General features: G+C 56.8%; 2 protein-coding genes across 3 annotated transcripts; one reads left to right on the top strand and one right to left on the bottom strand.

Annotated features, from left to right (window-relative positions):
• The first annotated feature begins 3,292 nt into the window (after positions 1 to 3,292).
• Positions 3,293 to 5,110, top strand: GALR3 (galanin receptor 3). Its single transcript, XM_046646703.1, has 2 exons — positions 3,293 to 3,651; positions 4,330 to 5,110. Exons 1-2 carry the CDS (start codon positions 3,293 to 3,295, stop codon positions 5,108 to 5,110), a joined length of 1,140 nt encoding a protein of 379 aa, XP_046502659.1.
• An 8,300-nt stretch (positions 5,111 to 13,410) lies between these two features.
• On the bottom strand, positions 13,411 to 25,519 carry ANKRD54 (ankyrin repeat domain 54). 2 transcript variants are annotated; one of them, XM_046646753.1, is made up of 8 exons: positions 25,095 to 25,519; positions 23,315 to 23,362; positions 18,372 to 18,470; positions 16,009 to 16,080; positions 15,428 to 15,475; positions 15,233 to 15,357; positions 14,923 to 15,030; positions 13,411 to 14,572 (listed from the first exon to the last, which is right to left on the bottom strand). In XM_046646753.1, exons 1-8 carry the CDS (start codon positions 25,417 to 25,419, stop codon positions 14,498 to 14,500), a joined length of 900 nt encoding a protein of 299 aa, XP_046502709.1. In that variant the 5' UTR covers positions 25,420 to 25,519; the 3' UTR covers positions 13,411 to 14,497. The 2 variants fall into 2 exon arrangements, with proteins under 2 accessions (XP_046502709.1, XP_046502710.1); XM_046646754.1 differs by lacking the exon at positions 18,372 to 18,470.
• Between the last annotated feature and the right edge of the window lie 130 nt (positions 25,520 to 25,649).

Here is a 25,649-nt window from a genome sequence, read left to right as displayed (position 1 = left end):
CCACACCCAACCAGCAGCTTGATGTGTGTGGTCTGCGCAGGCCAGCAGGTCACACTGGGCGGCGACGAGCAGCCGCGGAGTGACGCGAGGCAGCCTGTGCGGCGTACCCAGCGGGGCCAGGCCACAAGACCCAGGTCCACCAGCCAGCGGCTGAGAGTGTGCGCCGCCGCCTCCTGCAGCTCCCAGGGGACGCCGTTGGTTGGCGCTGCGCTCCCCTGGGGACAGCGTGGGCAGCGGCAGCGCGGCGACATCCCGGACCAGCTTGCTGCGGGCCCTGGGCCAGCTTGCTGCGGGCCCTGGGCCAGCTTGCCGCTCAGTGTGCGGAGCTGCGCCGGCCCAGTCTGCCGCCATCCAGAAGGGGTCATAGAAGGCGCCAGCAGGCGCAGCAGTGCTTCGGCCTGGGCACATGTCCTTCGGCCTGGGCGCCTATGGTAGTCGCCGGACGCCTGCGACGGGCTGGAGGGCTGCGAAGGGCCAGAGGACCGACTGCGGATCAGCTGCACTTCCGCGTCCTGTGGGGCCCGGGGTTCCGGGGACGCTCCCAGGACACACTGTCCACGTCCTCTGCATCAGGCGCCAGGTTCAAGGCCGCCAGGAGCAGCAGTTGGAGCAAGAGGGAGAGGTGGCACCAGGGGTCATGCCTGCCCTTCAGCAGAGCTCTGACCTTCCCTCCATCTCTGCCATCATGTCAGCCGTTCAGCCTTGCGGCTCCTGGGAGCTCCTTGCCGGTCCTGCCGCAGCCCATCCAGAGCCCAGCCCTGATGGGGAGGGTCCTTGGGGGCTGGGGACTCCCAAGGGGAGGGAGGACAGTGTCAGGGATCTCGGGGGCTTCAGGGTCCAGGCGTGCCACATTCGTGTCTCCAGGCTTCTGGGAGTCTAGTGCATTACTTTCGCACAACACGGTTGTGGGCCTCTCACTCAGTGATTCTGAAATCCTGGCACACTGAGCGTGGAATCCTACGGTTCTGCCCTTTGGTCTACAACTCTACTTCCTTAATTCCGTTCTCTTAGCTCTAGTTTGCCTTAGCAGAGTCTGGTGTGATTCCTAATATCTGCAATTCAGTGAGTCTTCTGCTGCCAAGAATTGCGGGACGCTCTGCGTCTGGGGTGAGCGGGTCAGATCTGGAGAAGCCCCTCTGAGCGCTGGGGGAAATGCCTTCGAGGAGCTAGTTGGGAAGTTCTCCTGGCTTCGTCACGTTCCCCCAGGCTATTTTCTCTCCCTTCTCACAGACTCCCCTTTACATTCCCCCACTCTCCTGGCTTCTAGAAAGACTCCACACAAAAAGAGTGGAAAGAGTCCTTCCTGCCTCGTCTCTCCTTTAACTCATTGCAGACGGCCTTCTGCCCCACTACACTTGTCCAGTTTACCAACAACCTCCTTTTTGCTAAATCTAATGTACCTTCCTCCCCCACTCCCCCCAACCACATGCTGACCTCTCTAGCCCTCTGGAAGCAATTGGCCATGTGGCTCACTCCTCCAAGAACTGCATAACTGAGTCACACAGCCATTCACCAAGAACTGGTAACCTCTTTGGTTGTTACCTGGACAAGAGGCTCCTAACAGGTCACTCATTAAACCACCCTCCCACGCTTTTTCACCCCAGGCCATAATAAACTTCTTACAAAATAAATGGAAAGGTCACGTCTCTCCTCAAGAACTTTCACTAGCTCCCCATTGCCCTCTGGCTAAAGCCAGACTCTGGATGGCACGTAAACCCTCTATTCTCCAGCCAGACTGGACTCCTGGAACAAACTTAGGGAAGCTGATGGGCCTCCGGATTCTCAGGCCCCAGAGGAGGAGTCTCCTCTGAAGTCTGTAGAAAAGGGACTCATTCTGGTTTCCTAGCCTAGGACACCCTGCTCAAGACTAGGGATCCTTTCTGAGCTTAGATGGGAGCCCTGCTTCAAGCAGGGAGGGGAGAGGATGGGGGGCGGAGTCATCAGGCGGGGCCACAGGAGGCAGCGCCAGGAACGGGCTGAGCCCTGGGTACGGAGGGGTTAACTACAAAGCGAAGCTCAGCGAGCGAGATCAATGGGTTACTCACTGCAGAAAGAGGCAGAAGCAACGCAGAGAGGCCGAGAAGAGCCAGGCAGAAGAGCATGCCTCCTGGGGGAAATTAGGGACTGACGGGGAAGTGGCCAGAGGCTCCTGGGGAGGGAGTGCCCAAGTCCGGCTCAGCAGAGAAGGGACCTTAAAGGAGAAGAGGGAGAAGTAGGAGGCAGACCTGTACCTGCAGGGAGGCTCCAAGGGACAGCCACTGAGCCTGAGGCAGCCTCAGCCTGGCCGGGCCACCCAGGATCCAGCAGGGGCCCAGTGCCCGGGGTTGAGGTGGGTGTTGCCCATCCTGGGTTTCGGGGGTCTGCTGCATGCTGGGTGCTGGGGGCGGGGGGGGGGGGCAGACAGCACCTTCCTTCCCTCCTCCCTGCTTGGTCCCCCTTGCCTTGAATTTGTCCCACCACCCCAGAGGTCCTGGGCATGCGGGGGGATCCACAGGTAGTAGCCGATGTGGGCTCTGGGGTGGGGCAGGAGTGAGAGTGGGCACAGCTTGCACAAATGCACGCACACACATGCAGGTTCTCAGAGGCACCACCTGTTACGGGCTCTCAGATGAGCGCTCCAGCCTGGGAGTCAGGGTACCAGGGTGGCATTAGGCCTAGATCTGTGAGAGTGTGGTATTAGCCTCCCATGTCCCCTCTCTGAGCCTCGATTTCCCTGTGTGCAAAAAAGGGGCAGTGACCTACATGGTCTTCCCAGCTGTGCCACTGTGGGGCTTTCAGTAGACTGGACTCTCCAATGACTCAAGGGTGTCACCTGAGGCTACAACTTATAGCCAGATGGAAGTCCATGACCCATGTCCAAGAGTCTTCCTTGAGCTTCAGATCCCACTCAGAAGGGAAATATACCAGCTCCTGGGATTGGAGCTGCCCCTCCTCCATCCGCCGTGTCCTCAGCTCGTTCTGCCTGTGTCTTACATGCATCGTTGCCTGGCGGTGTCTGTCAACTACCTAATCAGCCCTGCGCGCCCTGGGCTGTGGGGGGTGTTCCCTAGGAAACTGAGAAACCCACCCCAAAAACCAGTGTGATTGTGCTAGCAGCTTGCACAGTGGGGCTCAGTAATGACTTTCAGCTCTGTTCCCCGACTCCCACCCCCATCCCCCATGAACTTCCAGCCCAGGAGACCTGGCGGGGCCCAGGCTTGGGGAGCTAGACCCCTGGGTCGAGTGACCAGAGCTGGGGGCTCCTGCCTGAGGACTCCAGCTTCTCTTCCCCAGGTGCCCATCTGATGGGGAGATGGCTGATGCCCAGAACATTTCGCTGGACAGCCCAGGGAGTGTGGGGGCTGTGGCAGTGCCTGTGGTCTTTGCCTTCATCTTCCTCCTGGGCACAGTGGGCAACGGGCTGGTGCTAGCGGTGCTGCTGCAGCCCGGCCCGAGTGCCTGGCAGGAGCCGGGCAGCACTACGGATCTATTCATCCTCAACCTGGCAGTGGCCGACCTCTGCTTCATCCTGTGCTGCGTGCCTTTCCAGGCTGCCATCTACACACTGGACGCCTGGCTCTTTGGAGCCCTCGTGTGTAAGGCCGTGCACCTGCTCATCTACCTCACCATGTACGCCAGCAGCTTCACGCTGGCCGCCGTCTCAGTGGACAGGTGTGCTGTGCGGGGCTTGGCGGGGCCTGGCTGGGCCTGGCTGGGGAGGGAAGATCTGAGCAGATTCCCATTGGCCACAGGAAGGAGAGAATGAAGGACCAAGAAGGGAGATGGGAGGGAGGGAAGGATCAGCTCTCTGGTCCCCACCAACCAGTGCCTGGGCACCTGCAGGGCATGCTTGAGGGGACCATCCTGCCCTCCCCGCAACTCCAGTGTCAGCTTCCCCAGGACATCTCTCTGTCTTGCGTGTCAGCAAAGAGCCTGGCACATAGTAGGTGCCCTGTAAGTGAAATGAATGGCAAAAGGAACACAATTAATTCATCGGGTATTTTATTACCGCCCACATCTGGCCCAGATTGTGCTCGTAGCGGCTTTCACAGCTTGAAACTTGGGGTCAAATCCAGGCTCACGCTCTAGCTGATGACCTTGAGCAAGTCACTTCTCTCTGAGCCTCCGACCCAGCCTTGCTAGGTGCCAAGCGCGGCTCTAAGCGCTGTGTGTTAACTGCCTCCATGTTCCCACCCAGCCTGTGAGGCCGGGCGCGCTATCGCCCGTACCGTGCAGACGCGGAAATCCAGGCCGCCGGGCCCCCGCTCCCCCGGGCAGCGTGAGCATGGGGGCGCGGATGCGGGCCCGCCCGCCGCCGCGCTGACCCCGCGCCCGCCCTCTCGCCCGCAGGTACCTGGCCGTGCGGCACCCGCTGCGCTCGCGGGCCCTGCGCACCCCGCGCAACGCCCGCGCCGCCGTGGGCCTCGTCTGGCTGCTGGCGGCGCTCTGCTCGGCGCCCTACCTCAGCTACTACGGCACGGTGCGCTACGGCGCGCTCGAGCTCTGCGTGCCCGCCTGGGAGGACGCGCGCCGCCGCGCCCTCGACGTGGCCACCTTCGCCGCCGGCTACCTGCTGCCCGTGGCCGTGGTGAGCCTGGCCTACGGGCGCACGCTGCGCTTCCTCTGGGCGGCCGTGGGCCCCGCGGGCGCGGCGGCGGCCGAGGCCCGGCGCAGAGCCACGGGCCGCGCGGGGCGCGCCATGCTGGCGGTGGCCGCGCTCTACGCCCTCTGCTGGGGCCCGCACCACGCGCTCATCCTGTGCTTCTGGTACGGCCGCTTCGCCTTCAGCCCGGCCACCTACGCCTGCCGCCTAGCCTCGCACTGCCTCGCCTACGCCAACTCCTGCCTCAACCCGCTCGTCTACGCGCTCGCCTCGCGCCACTTCCGCGCGCGCTTCCGCCGCCTGTGGCCCTGCGGCCGCCGCCGCCGCCACCGCGCTCGCTGCCCCCCGGGCGCGCGCCGCGCCCTCCGTCGCATCGGCCCGGCGTCCTCCGGCCCTGCCGGCTGCCCCGGGGACGCCTGGCCTCGCGGGAGGCTGCCGGCGGGCGGCGGCTGGGACGGGCAGCCCGCGGGGGAGCCTGCCCGCGGCGGAGAGGCTGGACGAGCCCTGTCTGTCCGAGGACCGGAATAAACCTTGCCCGCCTCCCCTCTGCTGGGTGTCCGTCTGTCTTTCCTCTTCCCCCAGGGCAGGACGCTACGAGGGATGGGGGCTAGGGATGGGGCCAACGCCAGGAGCCCTCTGAGGAGCAGGGCCTGAGCTGAGGCTCCAGCCCATTGGACACCCCTGGGCCGTGAAAATGGGTCAAGGCAGCCAAGCGGAGCCTCCTAGCTCTGCAGCCCCAGACTGTGTCCACAGCCGGAGTGGCAGGAGGGCAGTCCCTCTGCCCATCTCTGCAACTTGGCAGCACCTGCCAGGCCCTGCCTTCCTCCACCACCCTTCACCGAGCCTCTTCTCCTTTCCAGGCCCCGTCCTGGGTCATTTAACACTAGCAGCTAATATAGCACATATTTATTAAGTACTTACTATGTATCTTGCGCAGTGCTACGTTCCTCAGTCTAATTATCGAAACAGCGTTGCAAGATAGAATTAGTTTATTTTATAGATGTGGAAATCAAGAATCGGAGAGGTTTAGTGGTTTGCCCAAGGTCACAGGGCTAGTATTTGGCAGAGGTTGGAATCAAACCCACTGCTGTCTGTCTGTCTTCTGCTCAGTGGAACCTCCTTCCCCACCTCCGGGGCCTCTGCTCTCAGTTTCCATGGTTTTCAAGGTTTTTCTTGGTTCTTCCTGATTCTGCATCAGCCCTCTTCCCCAAACCTGCAGCTCCCTACGCTCGCCTGGATGCCCGGGAAGCCTCAGAGGGCTTCCAGTCCCTTCCCTCGCGGAGTTCTGTGCAGGTGCTCAGGCCAGTGGGTCCTGGGTCCATTGCCTGGCCCAAAACTCTTGCGCTGTTCCTTCAGCCTTTTGGCATTCCTGGGTCAGGAGAGAAAATGAGCCACACTCGGGCCCCAGCTGGCCCCCAGCAGCAGCTGCTGCCTTGTGGCCCCTCCCACCCTGTCCCTGCCTACAGCTGGGTAGTCTGTGGCTGTGGAAACCTCCTGGTTAACCAATATATCAGTCTCCATGGTTGCAGACCTACCCACTTCCCTCCCTCCCTCACCACACGCCAATGTTTATTCGCTCTGGCCAAGGCCTGAGACCTCTCAGCCTCCGTGTCTCCCCAGCACACCTCCTGGCTGCTGGGCACCCAGGGAAGACCCCTCCCTGACATTAGGCAGGTGCTGAGTCCTTGTCACTGCCTGCCACCTGCCACAGACCTCAGAGTCAGAGTGGCAGTCACCCTTTACAGGGGAAGGCTGAGACCCAGCTGGGGGAGTGACTGCTTCAAGGGCCCAGCACGAGGGCCTGATACCTGGTCCAATGCTCTTTTCCCCACATCTCTGTCAAGGTCGCACAGCTGACTCAGGCTGCAGGAGTGGGAGTGTGGCTTGCAGGGCAGCAGCTGTGAGGGTGCCCCTTCCACAGCATCCAGTGTGGCCTCTGTCTTCCTGGGGCCAGCACTCACACCGCCGCTGGCTCATCTGTGCCTCGCACCAACCCTGGCAAGCAAGCGATGTTACCTCCATTTGCAGAAGCGAAAACTGAGGCTCCAGGAGGTGAGGTAGCTTGACCAGAGCTGAGCGGGAAATTCGCCCGCAGGGCTGGAATCCTCCCCGGCCTGAGGTCTAGCTCTCCCGGCAGCCCAGGCAGCATCAGGGAAACATCTCCGAGGAGCTGACACGGTTCGCTACGCGGTGATGGTGAGCTGAGTGTCTGCAAAGGAGAGGTAAGGAACAGAATCTCCACGGGTGACTCCTGCTGTGGTCAGTCCAGCCACCCAGCCGGGTTGCTGTCCTCCACAGTCACCTCTGTGGACACGGACAGATGACCGACTGGGAATAGCCTTCTAGGACAGGCAGGAGACAAGACCACCCAGCCAGGGAGTGGCAGAGCCAGAGTTTGAACCTGCTTGAAACCCGGGCCCGGGGCAGGGGCTTGGTCGGTGGAAGCCCTCCATAGTGGCCTGGGTCTCTGCTCAACTGGCAGAGGGACAGTTATACAGTCCAGGCCCCTGGCTGGCCTCTGAGGCCTCCTGCTTCTGAAGCAGGTCTCTCTGGCCCATGGGAGCCAGATAAAGAAGCCCAAGGGCCCCAGCTAATGGAGGAACGTGCAGCCTGGCCCTGAGCCGGCACAGCAGGTATTTGGTTCCACAGCCAGCGAAGGAATGACATGACCCTTCCTTCCTTCTTTCCTCTATCCCCAAACATTGGAGTACCTGCCCTAAGTTAGGCCTTGAGGGGAAGACAGAGACGGCATGATTCTGACCTGGGCCCTGCCTTCCAGGAGCGCTCATTCCAGCTGGAGAGCCAACTACCAACAGACGAAAGGACAGCAGCGTGTGACGGGGCCCTGACAGAGAAAAGGCACAGTTCTGAAAGGGCCCTGAGGGGGAACTCCTGCTTTCCTGGGCAATCCAAGCGGGAAGCCCAGAGGAAGTGACATTTAATATGCATTTTCCTAGAAAAAGGTAGGAGGAGCTTGCCAGGTGGAACATCCACCTGTGCCAAGGCAGGGTACGGGAGGGGGCAGTCAGTGGTCTCGTGCGGCCGAAGCGGGGTCGGGGGGTGGGTCTGGGGAGGCCAGGAGGGCGCCTGCAGCGAGACCTGCGCCCCTGGGCCAGCTGGAGAGCAGGAATGTCAGCCTTCAGGCTGGCGGGGGTGCCACTGGAGGTTTTCAGAAGTGGAGGGGCCCCAGCAGCCGTGTAGTCACAAAGCCCCCAGGGTTGCTGTGTTGGAGATGCCAGGCCGGCAATGAGGAGCCCAATCCAGAGGCTGCTCTGTGAGCCCTTGGCCATGAAAGCCACCGCCAAGGGCCTGGCCTAGGGCTGGGGAATTATTCTCGCTGTGGATTTGGCAGGAGGATTGATCGCCTGCTGCTGGGCTTGAGCTTGGCCCCCGAGCCCCCTGGGTCTACGGCAGGGGCTAATGAAATGTCTGCAAGGGCACATGGCCGTGATACTTTGGTTACGGGAGAGCTGTGAGGCGTGTAGGGCCAGAGGCAGGCAACAGGCGCTGGAGTAGAGGCTGAATGAGCCCTGGTCGCTGCCACGGGACCCAGGAGAACCCACTCAACCTGAGCCCCCTGCAAGGTCTCAGGCTGGGCTTGGGGCAGCCTCGGGGTCCCGGGAAGGAGCCCCTCTCCGTTGGAGGGGTGTTTGAATTCTGCAGCCCTCTCACCCTCCTATTTGTGCAAAGCTCTTAGGGACGAGCCTGCAGCATTCATGTCTGAGCACCTCCTAGATACAGGGTTCTCCTGAAGGAAAGACAGACAGCAGCACGGGGGACTGTGGCAGCCCAGAGGAAGGCCCCAACCCAGCTTGGGGAGGCAGAGAAGACTTCCTGGGGGAGCTGGCGCCCAAGCCAAGTCCTGAAGTGGGAGTTAATCAGGGCAGATGGGGACGGGAGAGATGGGAGAACGTGTACACAGGCCACCTGCAGAAAGGCACAGCATGGTGCACCTGGGACAGGGGACACGGGAGCCCCAGCAGGAAGTGAGGTGGGAGAGGTGGGAGGCAGTTGCAAAGGATTCTGTAAGTCTTGTCTGAAACTGAGGCTGTGCTTCGACCTGAGGGCAATGGGGAGCCACTGAAAGGTTTCAAACAAAAAGGTGACCTGACCAGATGTCCTCTTTAGGGAGCTCTTCCTGTCTGCAAGGCAGGCTCCCCTGGGGAGGGAGAGCAGAGTGAGGCCAGGGCTGGGAGAGCAGGCAGGCGGCTGGCGTGAGACTCCAGAGAGATGAAAATGTCCGAGACGTTGGCAGTGGGTGGGGAGATGTGGACAGACGGGACAACCATTTGGGAAGTACAATTGTTGGGACTCGATTAAACGTTAGGGAGGAGGAGAGGGGTGTCCCAGATGACATCCTGGACTTCTGGCTTGGGCTGTTGAGGGTGGCAGGGGGGATGAAGGGGGTCAGGTTTGGGGGGAAGTGTTGAGCTCGGTTGGAACATGTTGAGACTGAGCGGGCCTAGGGGACATGGTGGAGCCCCCTCCTGTGTTTCAGGCCTTGTGCTTGGGCCTGGAACGTGTGTCTCATCTGCTTTAGAGTTTGAAGATGGAGAAACTGAGGCGCAGAGAGATTAAGGAACTTGTCCAAGATCACAGAGCTAGCCCAAAACAGAGCTGGGCTCTGATTTCGGTTCCACGGTCTTTAGGGAGAAGAGGCAGGAAGGAGTTGGTGGAAGGGGAAGAGGGAAGTTGAATGTGCGAAGGTGACCCCCTATCCCCCTGCCCTTTGTAGAAACTCAGCCCTGGGGTGGGTGGGCGAGGTGGGGGCCTGGCACGGCCACATTAACCGAGCCCTCTCCCCGCCTAAGGCTGGCAGGCACAGCGTCATCCATCAACTCCCAGCTGTGCACCTGGGGCCATCAATCTCAATTAACCACCTTGAGGTTTCCTATTAATGAACATCAGCCCCTCAGCCGGGTGCAGGGCTCATTTGTGAGCTGCTGGCTGGCTCCAAGATGGCATGAGGCCAGAGGCCCAGGCTGTGCAGGGGTGGAATTGTTTCTGGTTTAAGAGAACAAGACCCTGATTTATTGAGGCATCTGCTTGGTGCCAGGTTGTTTTAGTGGCCCAGGCTCTGTGGCCGAGACTGAAGCAGGAGGAAGGGTGGTGAGGGGGGTTGAGGGACAAGGCTGCCAGCTTGGAGCACCTGGGGTGCTCTGGATGGCCATGGTGCTGGGGAGGGTAGAGGCCTGGGCATCTGGTGGACCTGCCAGGTCAACTCAGAGAGGTGGCACAGTGCAGGGGTCAAGGCATGGACTTTGACCACACCGTCGGGTGTGAATCCTGGCTCCTGCACTTCACGGCTCTGACCTCTGTGACTGTGGAACTGAGCCGTCTGAGCCAGCTCACCTTGGAGGCAGAGTGCCTCGGGTTGCTCACCACTGCTGCCATGTTTCAAGGGCTCTCTCCTAGGCAGATCCTTGTCTCCATCCAAACCCTCACAATCCAGCTGAGGTGCCGCTTGCCCACCTCTGCCGCTCTGGGCGTGCTGACCACCAGAGGCTTCTATAACACGTGCTATCCTCCTGGGCTTCCAAAGCGGGAGAAAGTCACCAGGCTGGCATGGGCCAGTCCCAGTGACAAGAGAACAAACACTCTGATCCCTGGTCTAGGGCTTCAGGCAAGACTCCTTTGCTGCTCTGAGTTCGTTTGCTCATCCGTGAGGTGAGCTGACTGTACCTCCCTGCAGGCACAGAGGCCTCGGGTTGGCTCGAGAGCTGGCAGCAGGGCTTTGCCCACAGCGGGGGGAGCAAGGGTCTCTGCTGGGATTCCCCGGGCCTCAGTCCAGCTTCCTGACCTCCTACCTCTGACTTGGGCTCAGCGTCTCAAGCAGTCTGGGGAGCAGGCAGCCCTGGTGGGGAGAGAAACCCAGAAAACACCCAGAGGGTGTTTTCCCAGAGCTCGTGGTGCCTGCTCTGAGTAAGGATGCATCTGACCCCGAGTGGAGGTGACAGCCTGCCTCACCTGGTTCCTGCCACCTGGGCAAATCTTCAGACCTGGTCTGCAACCTGGTCTCACCTCCCTCTCTGGCTAGCCTCTCAGCCTCCTGGTCCCACAGCCAGCTCGTGCCCATCCTCCAGCCTCCAGGCCTGGCTCATGTTGCTCCCTCCACCCACTCAGCTCTCCGACCACCTGGGGAGGCCTGTAATAGTTGACGCAGCCACCAAAGATCAGTGAGGACCACTCCAGACCCAGCTCAGCCCCATCACCTTGTACTGTCCTTTCTCTTCCCCAGGTGACAGGTGCACGCCTTGTCCACCAAGCATGCTGCGTCATATGCTCAGCAAGGGAAGGGCCAGACCCTCTTCACCCCGAGATGGTCACAGAGACAGAGGTGCTCACGTAGTAAGGTCTGTCGGTTCCTACCAACTGTGTCCCAGAAACACTGGGGACACTGACGCTTTGGAAACCTTGGTAGAGATTCTGCTAGACCTAGGCTGGGCCCCACACGCAGCCATCTGACCTCAGGCCAGTTACTCTCTCGGAGCCTCAGGTTTCTGCATCTGTAGAATAGTGGCTCCCCACGTTGGCTCCCTAATATGTTATGGCAAAGAGAAAATCGAAGGGCTTGTGTAAAGGGCCTGCTGGCACACAGTAGGAGCTCAGCAAATGTCGCCCTTAGTTTTAGGAAACTGCTTCTGAGAGGCTCTCATTTCAGGCACGGTGGAAACAGCAGGAGCTCTGGGGGTGGGTCCGGGTTCCGGCCCAGCTGCCGGGTTGGGTCACAGTGGCAAACCTGCATCTTCTCACCCACCAAAAGCAGCAGCAAGGCCAGCTGGCTCGCAGGATGGTTGTGAGAACCTGTGAATGTTCCTTTCCAAGCGCTTACCACGGTTTGCCACGGGTGACAGCTGAGATTTTGTCCTTTCCATCACTGCTGTGTCCCCACCTAGCACACTGCCCAGCGCACAGCAAGTGCTCACTACGTGTTACTAACATGGATGAAACGTGAGGTGTAAGGCACAGGACCCCGCCCAGAAGGTGAAATGGAGAAGCGGGGATTTCTTCCTCCTGCCACCGCCAAGCTCCCCTCTGCCTCCCCCACTAACTCAGGACCCCAGAGCAGCTCTGACAGGATGAACTAACTCCTGACAGGCAAACTCTGTGCTCTCCATCCTGCTGCCGGCCCAGCCCATCGAGCTCAGGGCCCGCTTGTGTGTTTTCTGACTCACTCCAGTGTCTGGGACTTTAACTGGCTGGCTCTTCAGGCAGGTTTGGGATTGCAGGAGAAATCCTGGCTGGAACGGGGCGAGGCAGATTGCCTGACTGCCTCGCTGCCCGGCAGGTGCTTGATGACTGGCCTACAAGCCACCTTCATGTGTCAAGCCCTTTGTTCACTGTCTACACGGCCAGCGAGGGAGTTGACAAGCCCCGTCACTTGCCCCAATGGCCTGTTCTTACGGTTACGTGGCTACAGGGCCAGAAAAGGGTGGGTGAGGAACCACAGGGATGGAGGGTGCTGTAGGGAGGTGCCCCACTTTCCAGGGGGGACGGCCTGGTTCAGGCCAAGGACTCGTTAGGAGGCAGCCAGTGAGTCTGTGTGTCAGCCTGTCCTACAGACACGCAGTCACCTCACAATTTCACCAAGTCCCAGCACGCTCCACTCATTCAGCTCTGCCAATACGCATCAGCCACCCTAGGGAATAACGGGTCCCAGAAGTCCCCAGGCAACCCTCGGCAGGCCCCTCACCTATCTGCTCCCAAAGTCTGTAGCAAGAGTTCCTAACCTTTTCTGAGTGGACGCTGCTAAGAAGGAGTGCCATGGGCCTTCATCAGAAACAACACACTCTCCCCACAAATGCCTGCACCCTTCAGGGGCTCAGATCTTTCTAAGGGCCAGTAATTGCACTCCTTGGACCCGAGGCTGAAAGCCCTTGCCTCAACTCCCTCCAGGGTGGTCAGCCCCGTGTGGTGGGGGGAGGCTCAGAGAAGCAGGTCCCAATGGGGGCCCCCCGCCGAGTTTGAGGCCCACTGCCTCCCGCCGGCCTCTCCACTGCCGCAGACTCTTCCCTGCCCAGCCCCACCCAGGGGGCCACGGGCACAGCGGCTGAGCCCCTGTGGGAGGGCAACTCAAATGTGGCCCCCGGGCCTGAGGGCACAGGCCCACCCGGAGGGAGGTGATAACATGGACAGGAAGGAAGGGAGAAAAGCCACCCCACCCGCCACACCTCTCCCACCTGCTCCGCGCCTCAGTCCGGCACATAGCCAGCCGGTAGCCGCAGCACTCGCAGCAGCAGCAGCCTGACTTCCATGGAAACGCTTTACTGCTGCCCCCGCCCCTCTCCCCCCAGGCTGGGGGCTACCACAGTTCCCCTTCCCCAACCCTGCCCACCTGGTGGGGCTTTTGGCTTCCCCTCACACAGGGTCCTGGAGGCAGCCCGGGTTCTGTATCTCACACCCACAGAGACCTTTTTCTTCAGGGCCTGGGGAACGGCTGGGTTCCCTGAGTTCAATTCAGTCTGATCAAGCTGGGATCTGGGGGACACGCTCCCCTCCTCTGCAAAGTAGCCAGGATTCCAATTTGGTGAGAGGGATGGTGGGGCAGAGCCAGAGTGGACACGGACTGACGCGCAGGAAACAGCCTGTCTGCACTCCGTAGTCATCCGCCTCCTGGGAGCGGGGCCCGCGGTGCCTTCCCTCAGGCCTCCCTCTGGTGGCTCACAGACCCCTGCCATGGCGGGTGCGGCCGTCTGCATGTGTCAGGCCCCAAGAGAGGGAACGCCTGCTCCTGCAGGGCGGGAGGGGGCACCTCCCTCACGGTGCGTGTGGAGTCCACTAGCGTGCTAGCTTCCTGTCGCTACTGCAACAAATGACCACAGACTTAGTGGCTTAAACAACAGACATTTATTCTCTTACAGATCTGGCAGTCAGAATTCTAAAATCTGTCTCATGGCTAACGTCAAGGTGTCAGCAGGGCTGGTCCCTTCTGGAAGTTCTGAGGGGAGAATCCACTTCCTTGCCTTTCCTGCTTCTGGAGGCTGCCTGCGTCCCTTGCCTTGTGACCCTTCCTCACATTAGTCCACTTCTTGCTTCCGTCACCATATCTCCTACTTCCTCTCTGATCGCCTGCTTCCCTCTCACAAGGATCCCTGTGATTACATCAGGCCCACTTGGACAATCCAGAATAACTGCCTCCTCCAAAGATCCTGAACTTAATTACAGCTGTGAGGTCCCTTTGCCATGTAAGGGCCCGTTTGCAGGGTCCTGGGATTGGCACGTGGGCGCCTTGGCGGCCACCATTCGGCCCACTCCAACTAGGCTGCAGAACTGCTACGTACTCCTGGTGCGTCAGGGATCGGGAGAAAAAGGTTGGGGATTTTATGCTTTGGGTGCGGCAGGGTCCTTTCTAACCCTGTACTTCAAAGGTCTGGGCTTCACCAACCCTCCCCTTGCAACCAGAGAAACTCACTGCAACGTCTCCTTGAGAGTCGGTGACAGGCTAAGTCTAAGTGCTGGTGAGAGGTGCAGGGCCAGCCAAGAAGCCCCAAGTCTCGGTGGGTGGGGGCGGGGGAGCCGGCCCGAAGCCCACACCCTGCTGGCTGCAACAAGGCCATGGCCAGCAAGAAACACAGAGAAGGGGCTGGGCCTGCTGAGGGGGCTAGGGGGCCGGGACGAGTGAGGCCTGCGAGGACAGTGCGTGTCGGCCAGTGCCGAGGTGTGGCTGCAGTGCTGCGGGAGCCAGAAGCAGCAGCTGGGGCGGGGTCCCTGCCCACAGAGATCACAGAGCGTGGCTGGGAGCGGCTCTGAGGTTGGTGAGAGAGCATCCCTGCCCACAGTGTCTGGGGGCGAGGGCGAGGGCCTCACCAGACAAGGATTGCTCCAAAGTCCCTGGCATCGGGCTTCCGCCTGGTGAGGAAAGCAGTGGGGCAGGGGTGGGGCGCTGGCGGAGCAGGAGGCAGGGAGCCTCTCTTGCTACCTCCTCTCCATGCTCTGCATCTGCAAGCTGAGGGAGGTGAAGCTGGCCAGGAGGTCGGTCACTTCATCCACCTGCAGGACCAAACCGAGGCTCTGTCACAGGGGCCTCGGACCCCGGCTCGCCTCCCCAGTCCCATAGGCATGAGGGCAGGCATTGTGTCTCCTCCCAGGGCATGTGATGGCCTCACTGTGACTATGGGACAGCTGTCCAAGGATTAATCCTTGACACCGGCTGGTCTCAGACTGCCCCAGAGAGAAGAGCCACGAGCAGCTACAAGGGAAGTGGACGAGGCTTTGAGGTCCACAGTGGGCTGCAAGCCCACAGCCACGGCCTCTGTCTCCTCTGAGTGTCTGGCTGCACAGAGCAGGGATGGACTGGCCCTGAGGCTCCTGCTGGCCCCGGGTGTGGACCGACCACTCACCTGCTCTTTGGTGCTTGTCATCTGGAGGCGGGTGCAGAGGTCGTCCAGCCGTTCCCGCTGCTCGTGCCGCCCCAGGCGCTCCAGGTACTCCCTCAGCATCTGGATGATCTGCAGCGAGAGTTGGGGCTGAGCTGCTGGGGGGCACAGAGAGGCTGGATGCTGCTGCCAAGAGGCACAGTGGAGCAGGTGCAACTGGGGTCAGTGTGAAGCGACCCAGGAGCCCTGACACTGGAGGCAGGCGTGTCTGTGGTTAGGGGAGCATCTGTCCAGTGCCTGCTTGTGCCATGGGTTCAGCATGAGAGGCACTCACCTGCTTCACCTCCAGCCGCACGGCCTCCAGGCACTGGGAGTGGCCTTCCTGCAGGATGTTCAGCTTCGACTTGGCCAGGTGCAGGGGCGTGCGGCCAGCTCGGTCCAGGGCATCCACACGGGCCCCTGCGGGAGCAGGGAGGGGTGAGCATGCTGGGGGTGAGGTTGAGGGGGGTGGGGGAAAGGGCCCACATACCTCCTCGTAGCAGGGTGGTGATGACAGGCACGTGGTTGGTGCAGGCCGCTGAGGAAGAAGAACAGGGATTTGAGAGGACAGGACCACCAGGGCTTGGCCCTGTGTGCCCACCGGAGGGAGCAGGACTGTTTCTGAGTGTGCCTGCACCACGTGATGCCTCCTGAGAAGGCATCACCAAGGTAGCAACTGGGCGGGACTCAGCAATCAAGTCCAATCCACTCCCGAGCCCCCGTCCCCCCACCTCCCCTCTCCCCCTGGGTAAAGCTGAGGAGGCTGAGGCTTGGAGATGGGACTGCCTCACGATGAGCCATGGTGTGAACCAGCCACAGGGCAGGAACCGGCTACAGGTCTCACCTCTCCTAGCAGAGATGCTGCTGAGCCAGTTTGGGTTGGTCATTCAGCTCTGCTCAGGGCACAGCCAACTAGTGAGGGACGAAGTCCATGGGACACACACTGGCGTGTGGCCCTGAGGGCTCAGGCTCTCTCCAGACGACAGGAGATCCTGCAGGACCCAGGCTCTCCATCAAAGGGGCCTGTCTGTGCTGCAGAGAAGGTGTCTTGGTGGCTTTTCAGGCACTTACCCAGGTGCAGCGGCGTGTTCCCCAGCCCATCTCTCTGGTTGGGATCAGCCCCGTGGTCCAGGAGGAGCTGCACTGGAGACGGGAAAACCCAAGAGGAGCTATCAGAAGCTTCTCTGGGCTGGACCCTAAGCCCCACCCCTAACCTAGCTAAAGAAGCTCACTCAAGGCATGGAGCACTGAAAGCAAACACAGTTCCCCATGCTGTTTCTTTCATTCACTCACTCACTCACTCACGCACACACGCACGCACTCAGGCACGCACTCACGCACGCACGCACAGAGCTCACGGGCAGGACTCCGAGGGCCAGGAACTGAGCATTCCAGGAGGGCCTCCTGGCCTAGGCAGGTGCTACAGGACCGAGATTTTAAAGGTTAAAGAAAGTTCTTCCAACAGCAATGGCTGCTGTGAGGGCTCTCAAGGGCATTTTCTGCTCCTTGCACAGCCAAGCGCCACAGTGGGGACTAGGCCAATAGAGGGTGCTGAGCACACCACCTTCAGGGTCTCCAGGCCACCTCAAGGGTGGGCTGTGGTGTCGCCAGGGCTCCTCAGTTACCCAGACGGATGCACCGGCAGACTACAACCAGGGAGACCAGGCCGAGCCTCATGCCACATACAAACCAATCGAGGGGCCACAGACCTGGATGCGAAAGCTACAACAGTCAGGCTTGTGCAAGAAAACAGGAGAATATCTTCATGAGCTTGGGATAGGCACAGCTTTCTTAAATAGGTCACAAAATTACTAACCATAAAAAAGAAAAGATTAATAAATTGGATTTATTAAAATTAAGAACTTGTGTTCATCAAAAGACACTATTCAGAGAAAAGGCAAGCTCAGAAAAGGTCCTTTATATTTAGTAAACGATTTGTATGCAGAATAAAGAATTTCTACAAATTAATAAGAAAAAGACAGGCAATTTGTTAAAAGACATGGACAAATGACTTGAACAGATACTTCACAAGAGAAGATATAAAAAAGGCCAATAAATACACAAAGATGTGCTCAACATCACTGGCCATCAGAGAAATGCAAATTAAACCACAATGACATACCACTATACCAGAATGGCTAAAACTAAAAAGAAACAACACTAAGCATTGGCAAGGATGTGGAAAAACGCGGCACTCTGACACTGCTGGTGGGAATGTCATGGTACAAGCACCTTGGGAGAAGTTTGGAAGGACCTACTGAAGCTGAATATATGTGTCCCCTAGTGATCCAACAATCGCACTCCAGCCTTACTCACAAGAGCCCAAACCTGGAAACCACACTCACGTCCATCCACAGTAGACTGGGCAAACTGTGGAGCATCACACAATGAAACACCATCCAGCAGTAAGAAAGAACAAACTACTGAGACACAGCGTTCAGAGATGAATCTGAAGGATATAGTTTTGTTGTTGTTGTTGTTGTTTGTTTTTAAAGATTTTATTTTTCTTTTTTCTCCCTAAAGCCCCCTGGGACATAGTTGTGTATTTTTAGTTATGGGTCCTTCTAGTGGTGGCATGTGGGACACCACCTTAACATGGCTTAATGAGCGGTGCCATGTCCGCGCCCAGGATCCGAATCCCTGGGCCACCAAAGCGGAGCGTGCGAACTTAACCACTTGACTACAGGCTGGCCCCTCAAGGATATAATTTTTTTTTTTTTGATTTTATTTTCTTTTCGTTTTTCTCCCCAAAGCCCCCTGGTACATAGTTGTATATTCTTCATTATGAGTCCTTCTAGTTGTGGCATGTGGGACGCTGCCTCACCATGGTTTGATGAGCAGTGCCATGTCCGCGCCCAGGATTCGAACCAACGAAACACTGGGCCGCCTGCAGCGGGGCGAGTGAACTTAACCACTCGGCCACGGGGCCAGGCCCCTCAAGGATATAATTTTGAATGAAAGAAGCCAAGATACAAAAGAGTGAAATTCAAAGAGAGGCAAAACCAGTCGATGATGAACAAGGTCCACATGGGGGTAAGGCCTAGAAGGGGGATGAAGCAGGCTGCTGGAGTGCTGAAAATATTCTATAGTTTGATCTAGGGGCTTGTTAGTGTATACACAAGAAAGTTCAGTTTGTAAGTTATACCACATCCAAAAACTCCGAAAAAAAAGGGCTGTCCCACTGCCGCCCTTGGCGCTGAGTAAATGTTGCCTGAACGTCTTGAAGGACTGGCCCCAACCCGAGTCCACCACATTCTCTCCCAAGGTTTGCCCCTTCCCCAGTCTGGCAGTGCCAGTTCCACAGGCGAAGGGAGTGAGGGGGTGGGTACCACCTTGCTGAGTCTTCCTTATATCCAGCACCTCTGGCTGTGCAGAGAGCAAATCATCCCCCAGCATCTCTCCAGAGACACTCCCTCTTCCCCCCCAGGACTCACCAATCTGGTCGTTGCCATTGCAGGAGGCAAAGTGTAGAGCTGTGCGGCCCTTGTCATCAGCTGCACAGGGATCCACGCCATCTTCCAGCAGCTGCTGCACTGACGCCACCAAGACAGAGGCAGGCGGGGGAAAGAGCAGAGTGTTAGCCAAGCTGCAGCCCCAGCAGGTGGCGAAGGATGCTCAGAGGCCCCTCCAGGCAAGGTGTCTGTAACGCGTGGGAGAGCCAGTCCCCCTTGGATGCTGGCCCCACAGGGACTGCCATGACAAGGGACTTATTTTCCTGAGGGTTCAACTGAGGGCCATGGATTCTGGGTGCTCAAACTATGTGTCTAGGCATAGAATGTCATAGAAGGATCTTGACCCTCAGGGTCAGGAATTCTGGAATCGTAGAAGCCCCTAGCATAGACTTCGGTCCTCTCCCTCAACTTGAGTTTGGACATGCATCCATTCCAGCTGGACACAGCTGCCCAAGCTGTGGGCTGACACCTACTTTGCTCCCAGGAGGCAGCCGTTTAGCGTGGACAGAGGCCAGGCTCTGGAACCACACAGACAAAGTCCTAGACTAAGCTAAGCAAAAAAAGGAGGAGTTGGGGCCAGCCTGGTGACGCAGCAGTTAAGTGCGCACATTCTGCTTCGTGGCGGCCTGGGGTTCACGGGTTCGGATCCTGGGTGTGGACATGGCACCGCTTGACAAAAAGCCATGCTGTGGTAGGCATCCCACGTATAAAATAGAAGAAGATGGGCATGGATGTTAGCTCAGGGCCAGTCTTCCTCAGCAAAAAGAGGAAGATTGGCAGTAGTTAGCTCAGGGCTAATCTTTCTCAAAGAAAAAAAAAACGTAGAAGTACAGTGGCAACAGCACAGGGCGCTGGAGAGAGCTGGCTGGCAGGAGGACAGCCTGCCTTCAGGCCCCATTCACCAGCAAATGGGAATAACCTCTGCCCTGCCGATCTCCAGAGCTGCCGTGACAAGAATAATGGACATGAAATTCCCTCTGTGAAAAGGATGGAGCCATTATAAAATGTGAGGCATTATGTATTACATGGACATGACCAACGAAATGTAGAAATTGCTGCCAACCATCATTTTACAGCAAGCAACATTTCAGTCTCTCTCCCTCGCAAACCTCTCAAGGACTTGGGTCCTTCCAGATGAAGCCCAGACATGTCCTCCTCCACGAAGCTTTCCTGTCTCCCCAGGCTGAGTCAGCCACTCCCTCTCCCGCATTTCCTCAGTGCCCCGTCCACCCCGCCTCCCTGCCACCCTAACATTAACGGGCTGTGCTATTTTTGGGTAATTGCATCTGTACGCTGAGCACCAGCGAAGCGGAGGGTACCTGACTGCTAAGCCCCTCGACCACCCAGCGAGGGCTCGTGTCCATTTTACGGACCAGGTGACTGTGGCCCAGAGAGATCACGTGAAGCGCCCAAGCTCCATTCACCAGCTAACGGAGGCGAAGCCAGATATAAACCCACATTCCTCTGGCTCCAGAACGTACACCTCCTCCAATTAAACACATCACTTCAGTTTTTCGGAGGTTTTCATTTTGAAAGTAGTATCACTTTATATTCTTTTTCTCCAACTATATTGTAGCCTTTTGTTTTATCTTAATACCTTGGACCAAGATATTGCTGTCCTGCTCAGTGGATGCTGCTGACTTAGAAATGAACAGAGGTGGGAGGAAAAGGCTTAAGGTAGTGGAGAAGTAAGAGCTTCAGGCCGGGGCTGGCCCCGTAGCCGAGTGGTCAAGTTCGCGCGCTCCACTGCAGGTGGCCCAGTGTTTGGTTGGTTCGAATCCTGGGCGTGGACATGGCACTGCTCATCAAGCCACGCTGAGGCAGCATCCCACATGCCACAACTAGAAGGACCCACAACGAAGAATATACAACCATGTACTGGGGGGCTTTGGGGAGAAAAAGGAAAAAAAATAATAAAATCTTTAAAAAAAAAAAAAAAAAAAGAGCTTCAGGCCATCTCTGCGTCCATCAGTACATTCCCCGAAAGACAGCCAGTGTCAGAGAGAGAAAACAGCCGGTTCCGTTTTGTGATTTGTGCAGTTATAGTCTTTTTGGAAAGTACCTTTAGCAACATCTATCAGAAGCCATCAAAATATGCATACCGTTTGAAGGAATAACCCCATACCTGGGAAGTTATCTTAAAAATGAAAAACCAAGGTGACTGACTAAAGAACTCTCGTCCCTTTGAAGGCATAGTGTGCACCCATTAAAAGCTGTGGTTATAATTGGGGAATGGAATGACAAAGTGCTTTTTGCTTTTTACTTTATAAGCTTAAAAAAAAGTCATACAGCCACGTATTCATTCTGTAAATAGGAAAAAAAATGATGCTTCCATTTTGAAAAAAACAAATGGTTTTATGAAAAAACAAAATGTCTAAGATACATAAAAAATTGGACAACAAAATTGTGTATTCAGCAGTTTGCAAGCCCATGAGGAAAATTCCTCTGCACAGGGAAAAGGACTGGAAAGATATTCACTAAAATATTAACGGAGATTAATATTTCACGGAATCAGCTTTTGGTGTTTATTATGGATGTTTTTCTTGTATATTTCTCTAATTTCTAAAACATTTTAAATGCATATACTATTTTCCTACTTAAAATATTTTAAATGATTATGAATTCATAGATAAGGACTTATGATTTAACAATAGCAGAGTATAAATTTTTTTTTTTAAGATTTTTTATTTTTTTCCTTTTTCTCCCAAAGCCCCCGGTACATAGTTGTATATTTTTTCATTGTGGGTCCTTCTAGTTGTGGCATGTGGGACGCTGCCTCAGCGTGGTTTGATGAGCAGTGCCATGTCCGCGCCCAGGATTTGAACCGACGAAACACTGGGCCGCCTGCAACGGAGCGCACGAACTTAACCACTCGGCCACGGGGCCAGCCCCAGCAGAGTATAAATTTTATGTCCACTATAATTGCTAGACTATTTTTCGGTGGTGAACATGAGGCAATCTACACAGAATTCAAAATACATTATGATGTACATCTGAAAGTTATATAATGTCATAATCCAGTGTTACTGCAATTAAAAAAATTTAAAACTTAAAAAAGAAAAAAGATGAACTAGACTTTCTGTGGAAGGAAAGTATAATTAAAATATTCTTGGGGCCAGCCCGGAGGCATAGTGGTTAAGTTCAGTGTGCTCCACTTCAGTGACGCTGTGTTCACGGGTTCAGATCCTGGGTGCAGACCTATATACCTCTCATCAAACCATGCTGCGGCAGCATCCCACGTACAATACAGAGGAAGATTGGCAACAGATGTTAGCTCAGGGCCAATCTTCCTCACCAAAAAATATATATACATAAATAAAACAAAACATTCTCTGGCCACACACTAGAGATATTGAAAAGAGAACACTTCTCATTTTTCCTTGAAAAGCTATCTAGGTTGCTGTCCAAATATTCAAAAATGTTAAAGTTCAGGGAAAAGAGACCAAAGTGAAGAGTTGAAAAGCCCTCCAGTTTCCAAGCCTGCTCACTACCGCTGTGCCACGGAGGAGGGAAGCATTTCCAGGCCCAGGCGCAACACCCCAGCTCCCTGAGGTGCAGGACCTCCTCTCCGCGCCTGCTGTACCTGAGCCCTCCCAGCCCACAGCCCTCAATCGACGCGCGCGTCTTATCTCCTGACCACAGCACAGCACCCCACCACCAGCACAGAATGATGTCCACTTGAGGCAGGCAGAATGAGGGCACCCAAAGATGCCACACCCTCGTCCCCAGAATACCTCCCACAGCCAGAGGGACTTTGCAGATATGACGCAGGTGGAAGACCTTGAGATGGAAGAACGTCCTGGATTATTCAGGCGCAATCTAACCACAGGAGTCCTCCAACGCAGAGAACCTTTCCCTGCTGCGGGAAGCCGCGAGATGGCAGTGGGAGGACGCAGACCACTTGAGCCAGGAGTGTGGGGGCCTCTAGAGGCTGGAAGAGGTAGGGAAACGGATTCTCCCTAGAGCCTCCACAAAGGAATAGGGCCCGTTGACACCCTGGATCTCAGCCTGGCGAGACCCGGCTTGGACTTCGACCCTCGAAACTACAGGATAAATTTGTATGGTTTCCTACCACTTGTTTGCGGTAATTTGTTACAGCAGCCATAGAAAACTAATATACCACTTTTCCCTGATTCACAGAAAGAATGAAATCGGTGGATAAAACTAAAATTTTTAGGGCTGGCCTGCTGGCGCAGTGGTTAAGTTTGCGCCTTCCGCTTCGGCGGCCCAGGATTCTCTGGTTTGGATCCCCGGTGCGGACCTACATGCTGCTCAAGGCATGCTGTGGCAGGCAACCCATGTATAAAATCGAGGAAGATGGGCACGGATGTTAGCTCAGGGCCAATCTTCCTCAAAAAAAAAAGTTGAAGTTTTTTCCCTATAACTTGTCTTTGTACCTTTGATGCTGCTACTGTTTCAGTAGAGAGCAAACAATAAAAAAGTGGAGTGGCGGCCTGCTAGGGGCCTCCCAGGCCCTCCAGATGATCTGTCAACTCAACAAGTTTGAGGACCACTGATTCAACTGCCACCAGCCTCAGGGAGCAGTTGAAGGTGGTGGCTCTGTGCAGATTGTGGCCACCCTGGCAGTTAAAGTTGAGCGTTCGTTCCCATTAACCGGAAGTTCCAAAAGCTCCTACTCTGCTGCTGGGCGCCAGGAATACGAAAGCAGACATGGTCCCCACCATCAGCGAGCCCACAAGGTGACAGACACTATGATGTCAGGAAGTTCACGGTGACAGGGAAGCAGGGGAAGGGTGAGCATCTAAGCCAGACTGCTCTTCTGCAAGGTGACTGCAATTACAGAATAAATACAACGAGCCTGGTCCAAAGGGTGAGATGGCACACTGAAGTCAAGCACTGCCTCCCAGGGGGACCAAGCCCCTCCCTAACCAGCCCATGGAGCTGGCCCTGCTCTGCACACTCACCTGTTTCCACGTCGTTGGCGTTGGCCGAGTCCCTCAGCCTCTTCAGAGCTGTGAAGAGTAAGAGAGTGCTGGTTAGAAAAAAAAATGGCCACGATGAAGCAGAAAGTGGATGGCTTCCCAGTTAGCCCACCCTTGAGCCACGATAGCATCTAAAGGGAAAAAAGGTGCCAGGATGCAAGAGACACTGCCCTGGGCACAAGGAGAAGCGTGAAATGTGGCCCAGCTAGTGCAAAAGCCACACTCGGCAGCAAATCCTCCAAGCCCTTTGGAGCCAGATCTCGTCTCTGTCACTTGTAGTGGCTGAGTGATCTTGAGCAAGTTTGTTCACCCACCTGGGCCTCAGGTCTATCATCCACCAAACAAGCCTCAGCTCTGTCCTGACAGCCCTGAGTTGTTGCAAAGACAAAACGAGATGTTTACACGACGTTCTCCGTGAGCAGCTTACATAGATAATCTTATATCCTCCTTCAAAGGAGGCCATTCCCAAATGACTGACTTAAATGTGGGAATTCCTAAGAGGAAAGTTTTTTCTCCTACAACGACACTACTGCTACATTAGAGGCTAATAGAAAGCCATGTCTTGTCATCAGAGAAATGATCAAAACTTGCAACTCAGATACGTGATTCCCTACATTCATATAGCACTTTGTGATTTATACAGCACTTTCAAATTCTCATTTACTCTTCATAACCCTACTAAGATGTGGGTGGAATTACAGTCCTAGAAGGAACCCTAAACATCCTCACTCTGGAATCTTTCAGGGCATTGGTTTTCACGCCATCCACAAAACGTAAAAGACTGGGGCCGGCCCAGCGGCGCCGCAGTGAAGTGCCCATGTTCTGATTTGGCGGCACGGGGTTCACCGGTTTGGATCCCGGTTGCAGACATGGCACCACTTGGCACACCGTGCTGTGGTAGGCGTCCCAAATATAAAGTAGAGGATGATGGGCATGGATGTTAACTCAGGGCCAGTCTTCCCCAGCAAAAAGAGGAGGATTGGCAGATGTTAGCTCAGGGCTAAGCTTCCTCGAAAAAATATTTAAAAAACAACAACAAAAAACAAAACGTAAAAGGGAGACATGCCCGAGCAGGAGTTTCGGTCTGGCAGACCTGGGTTCCAACACCAGCACAGCCACTGTCTAGCTGCGTAACTTGGAGCAAGGCAGTTTCTCTGAGCCTCAGCTTGCCCTTCAGTAGAATGGGAACAGTACCTGGATCTCAATGAGTCAATGTCAAGGTCAGGATCAGAAACGATCACATATCACCTAACAGTGTTTGGCACACAACAAAGGCAGAATAACAGCTCCGCATTCATTACCTTACTGAACCCTTGCAACATCCCTGTAAAGTAGGTATTGCACCCATTTTACAGATGAGAAAACTAAGCCTGAAAGGTTCTACAGTTTGCCTAAGGCCTAAACGAGGCAGAGGAGTTCAATCCGGGTCTGCGCATTTACACAAGTTGGCAGGACTTGCAGCCACAGGCTCTGGCCTCCCCTCTCTGACAAAAGCATTCTCCAGGGCCCCAGTTTACGACCTACTAATGAACACCTGGAGCCGGGCAAAGTTTCAGTTCAGGAATTACCACGTGAAAAGTCTAGGATGACGGGCTCTGGGCAGCAAGACTTCTCGTCTACCTTCACGGTCCTTAGCAGCTACAACAAGGATCATCGCTGAAAGGACACTCGGGGGCCACTCCGGCCCGCAGCTCAGACGTCCGAGGACTCCAGACCCAGGGCCCGGGGCGGTCAGGGGCCCGCCTCCCGCCGCGCCGCTCACCGTGCACCTCCTTGCCGGTGGGCCCGAGCCGGCGGTGGGGCCTGGAGGCGCGTCTCAGCCGGCCGGCGGGGATCTTACAGCGCAGCTCATCGCGGGGCTCCGCGTCCTGCTGCCACAGGACGTGGAGGTAGCGCAGCGGGGACTGGGCCCCGCCGGACGCCCGGCCCGGGAGGCCCGCGCCGCCGCCCAGCGCAGACCCGAAGTCGGCGAAGGAGAACAGGCCCTCGGGGCCGGTCAGCGGCTCCGGCGCCACCGCGCACTCGCCATCCGAGCTCGAGCGGCCCGAGCGCGGCTCATCGTCCGCGCCCCCGGCGGCGGCTGCCATGGCAACAGCGCGGCGCGGGCCAGGCCGCCCGAGCCTCGTTCCCGGCCGACCAACGGACCCGCTTCCCTCCGCCCTAAGCCTCGCTGTCAGCGGGCGAGCGGGCGGGCCCGGCCTGCAGCCACGGCAACCGAGAGGGGGCGGGCTCGGGTCGCGAGCTGGCGCGTTCCGGACCAATGAAAACCCTTCCAGCCGAATCCCCTCCCGTCCGCCGGTCACCGTAGGGCAAAAGG

The sequence above is a fragment of the Equus quagga genome, chromosome 19, assembly GCF_021613505.1.
Source record: "Equus quagga isolate Etosha38 chromosome 19, UCLA_HA_Equagga_1.0, whole genome shotgun sequence".
Lineage (NCBI taxonomy): Eukaryota > Metazoa > Chordata > Mammalia > Perissodactyla > Equidae > Equus > Equus quagga.
This window is presented reverse-complemented; position numbering and strand designations above follow the sequence as displayed.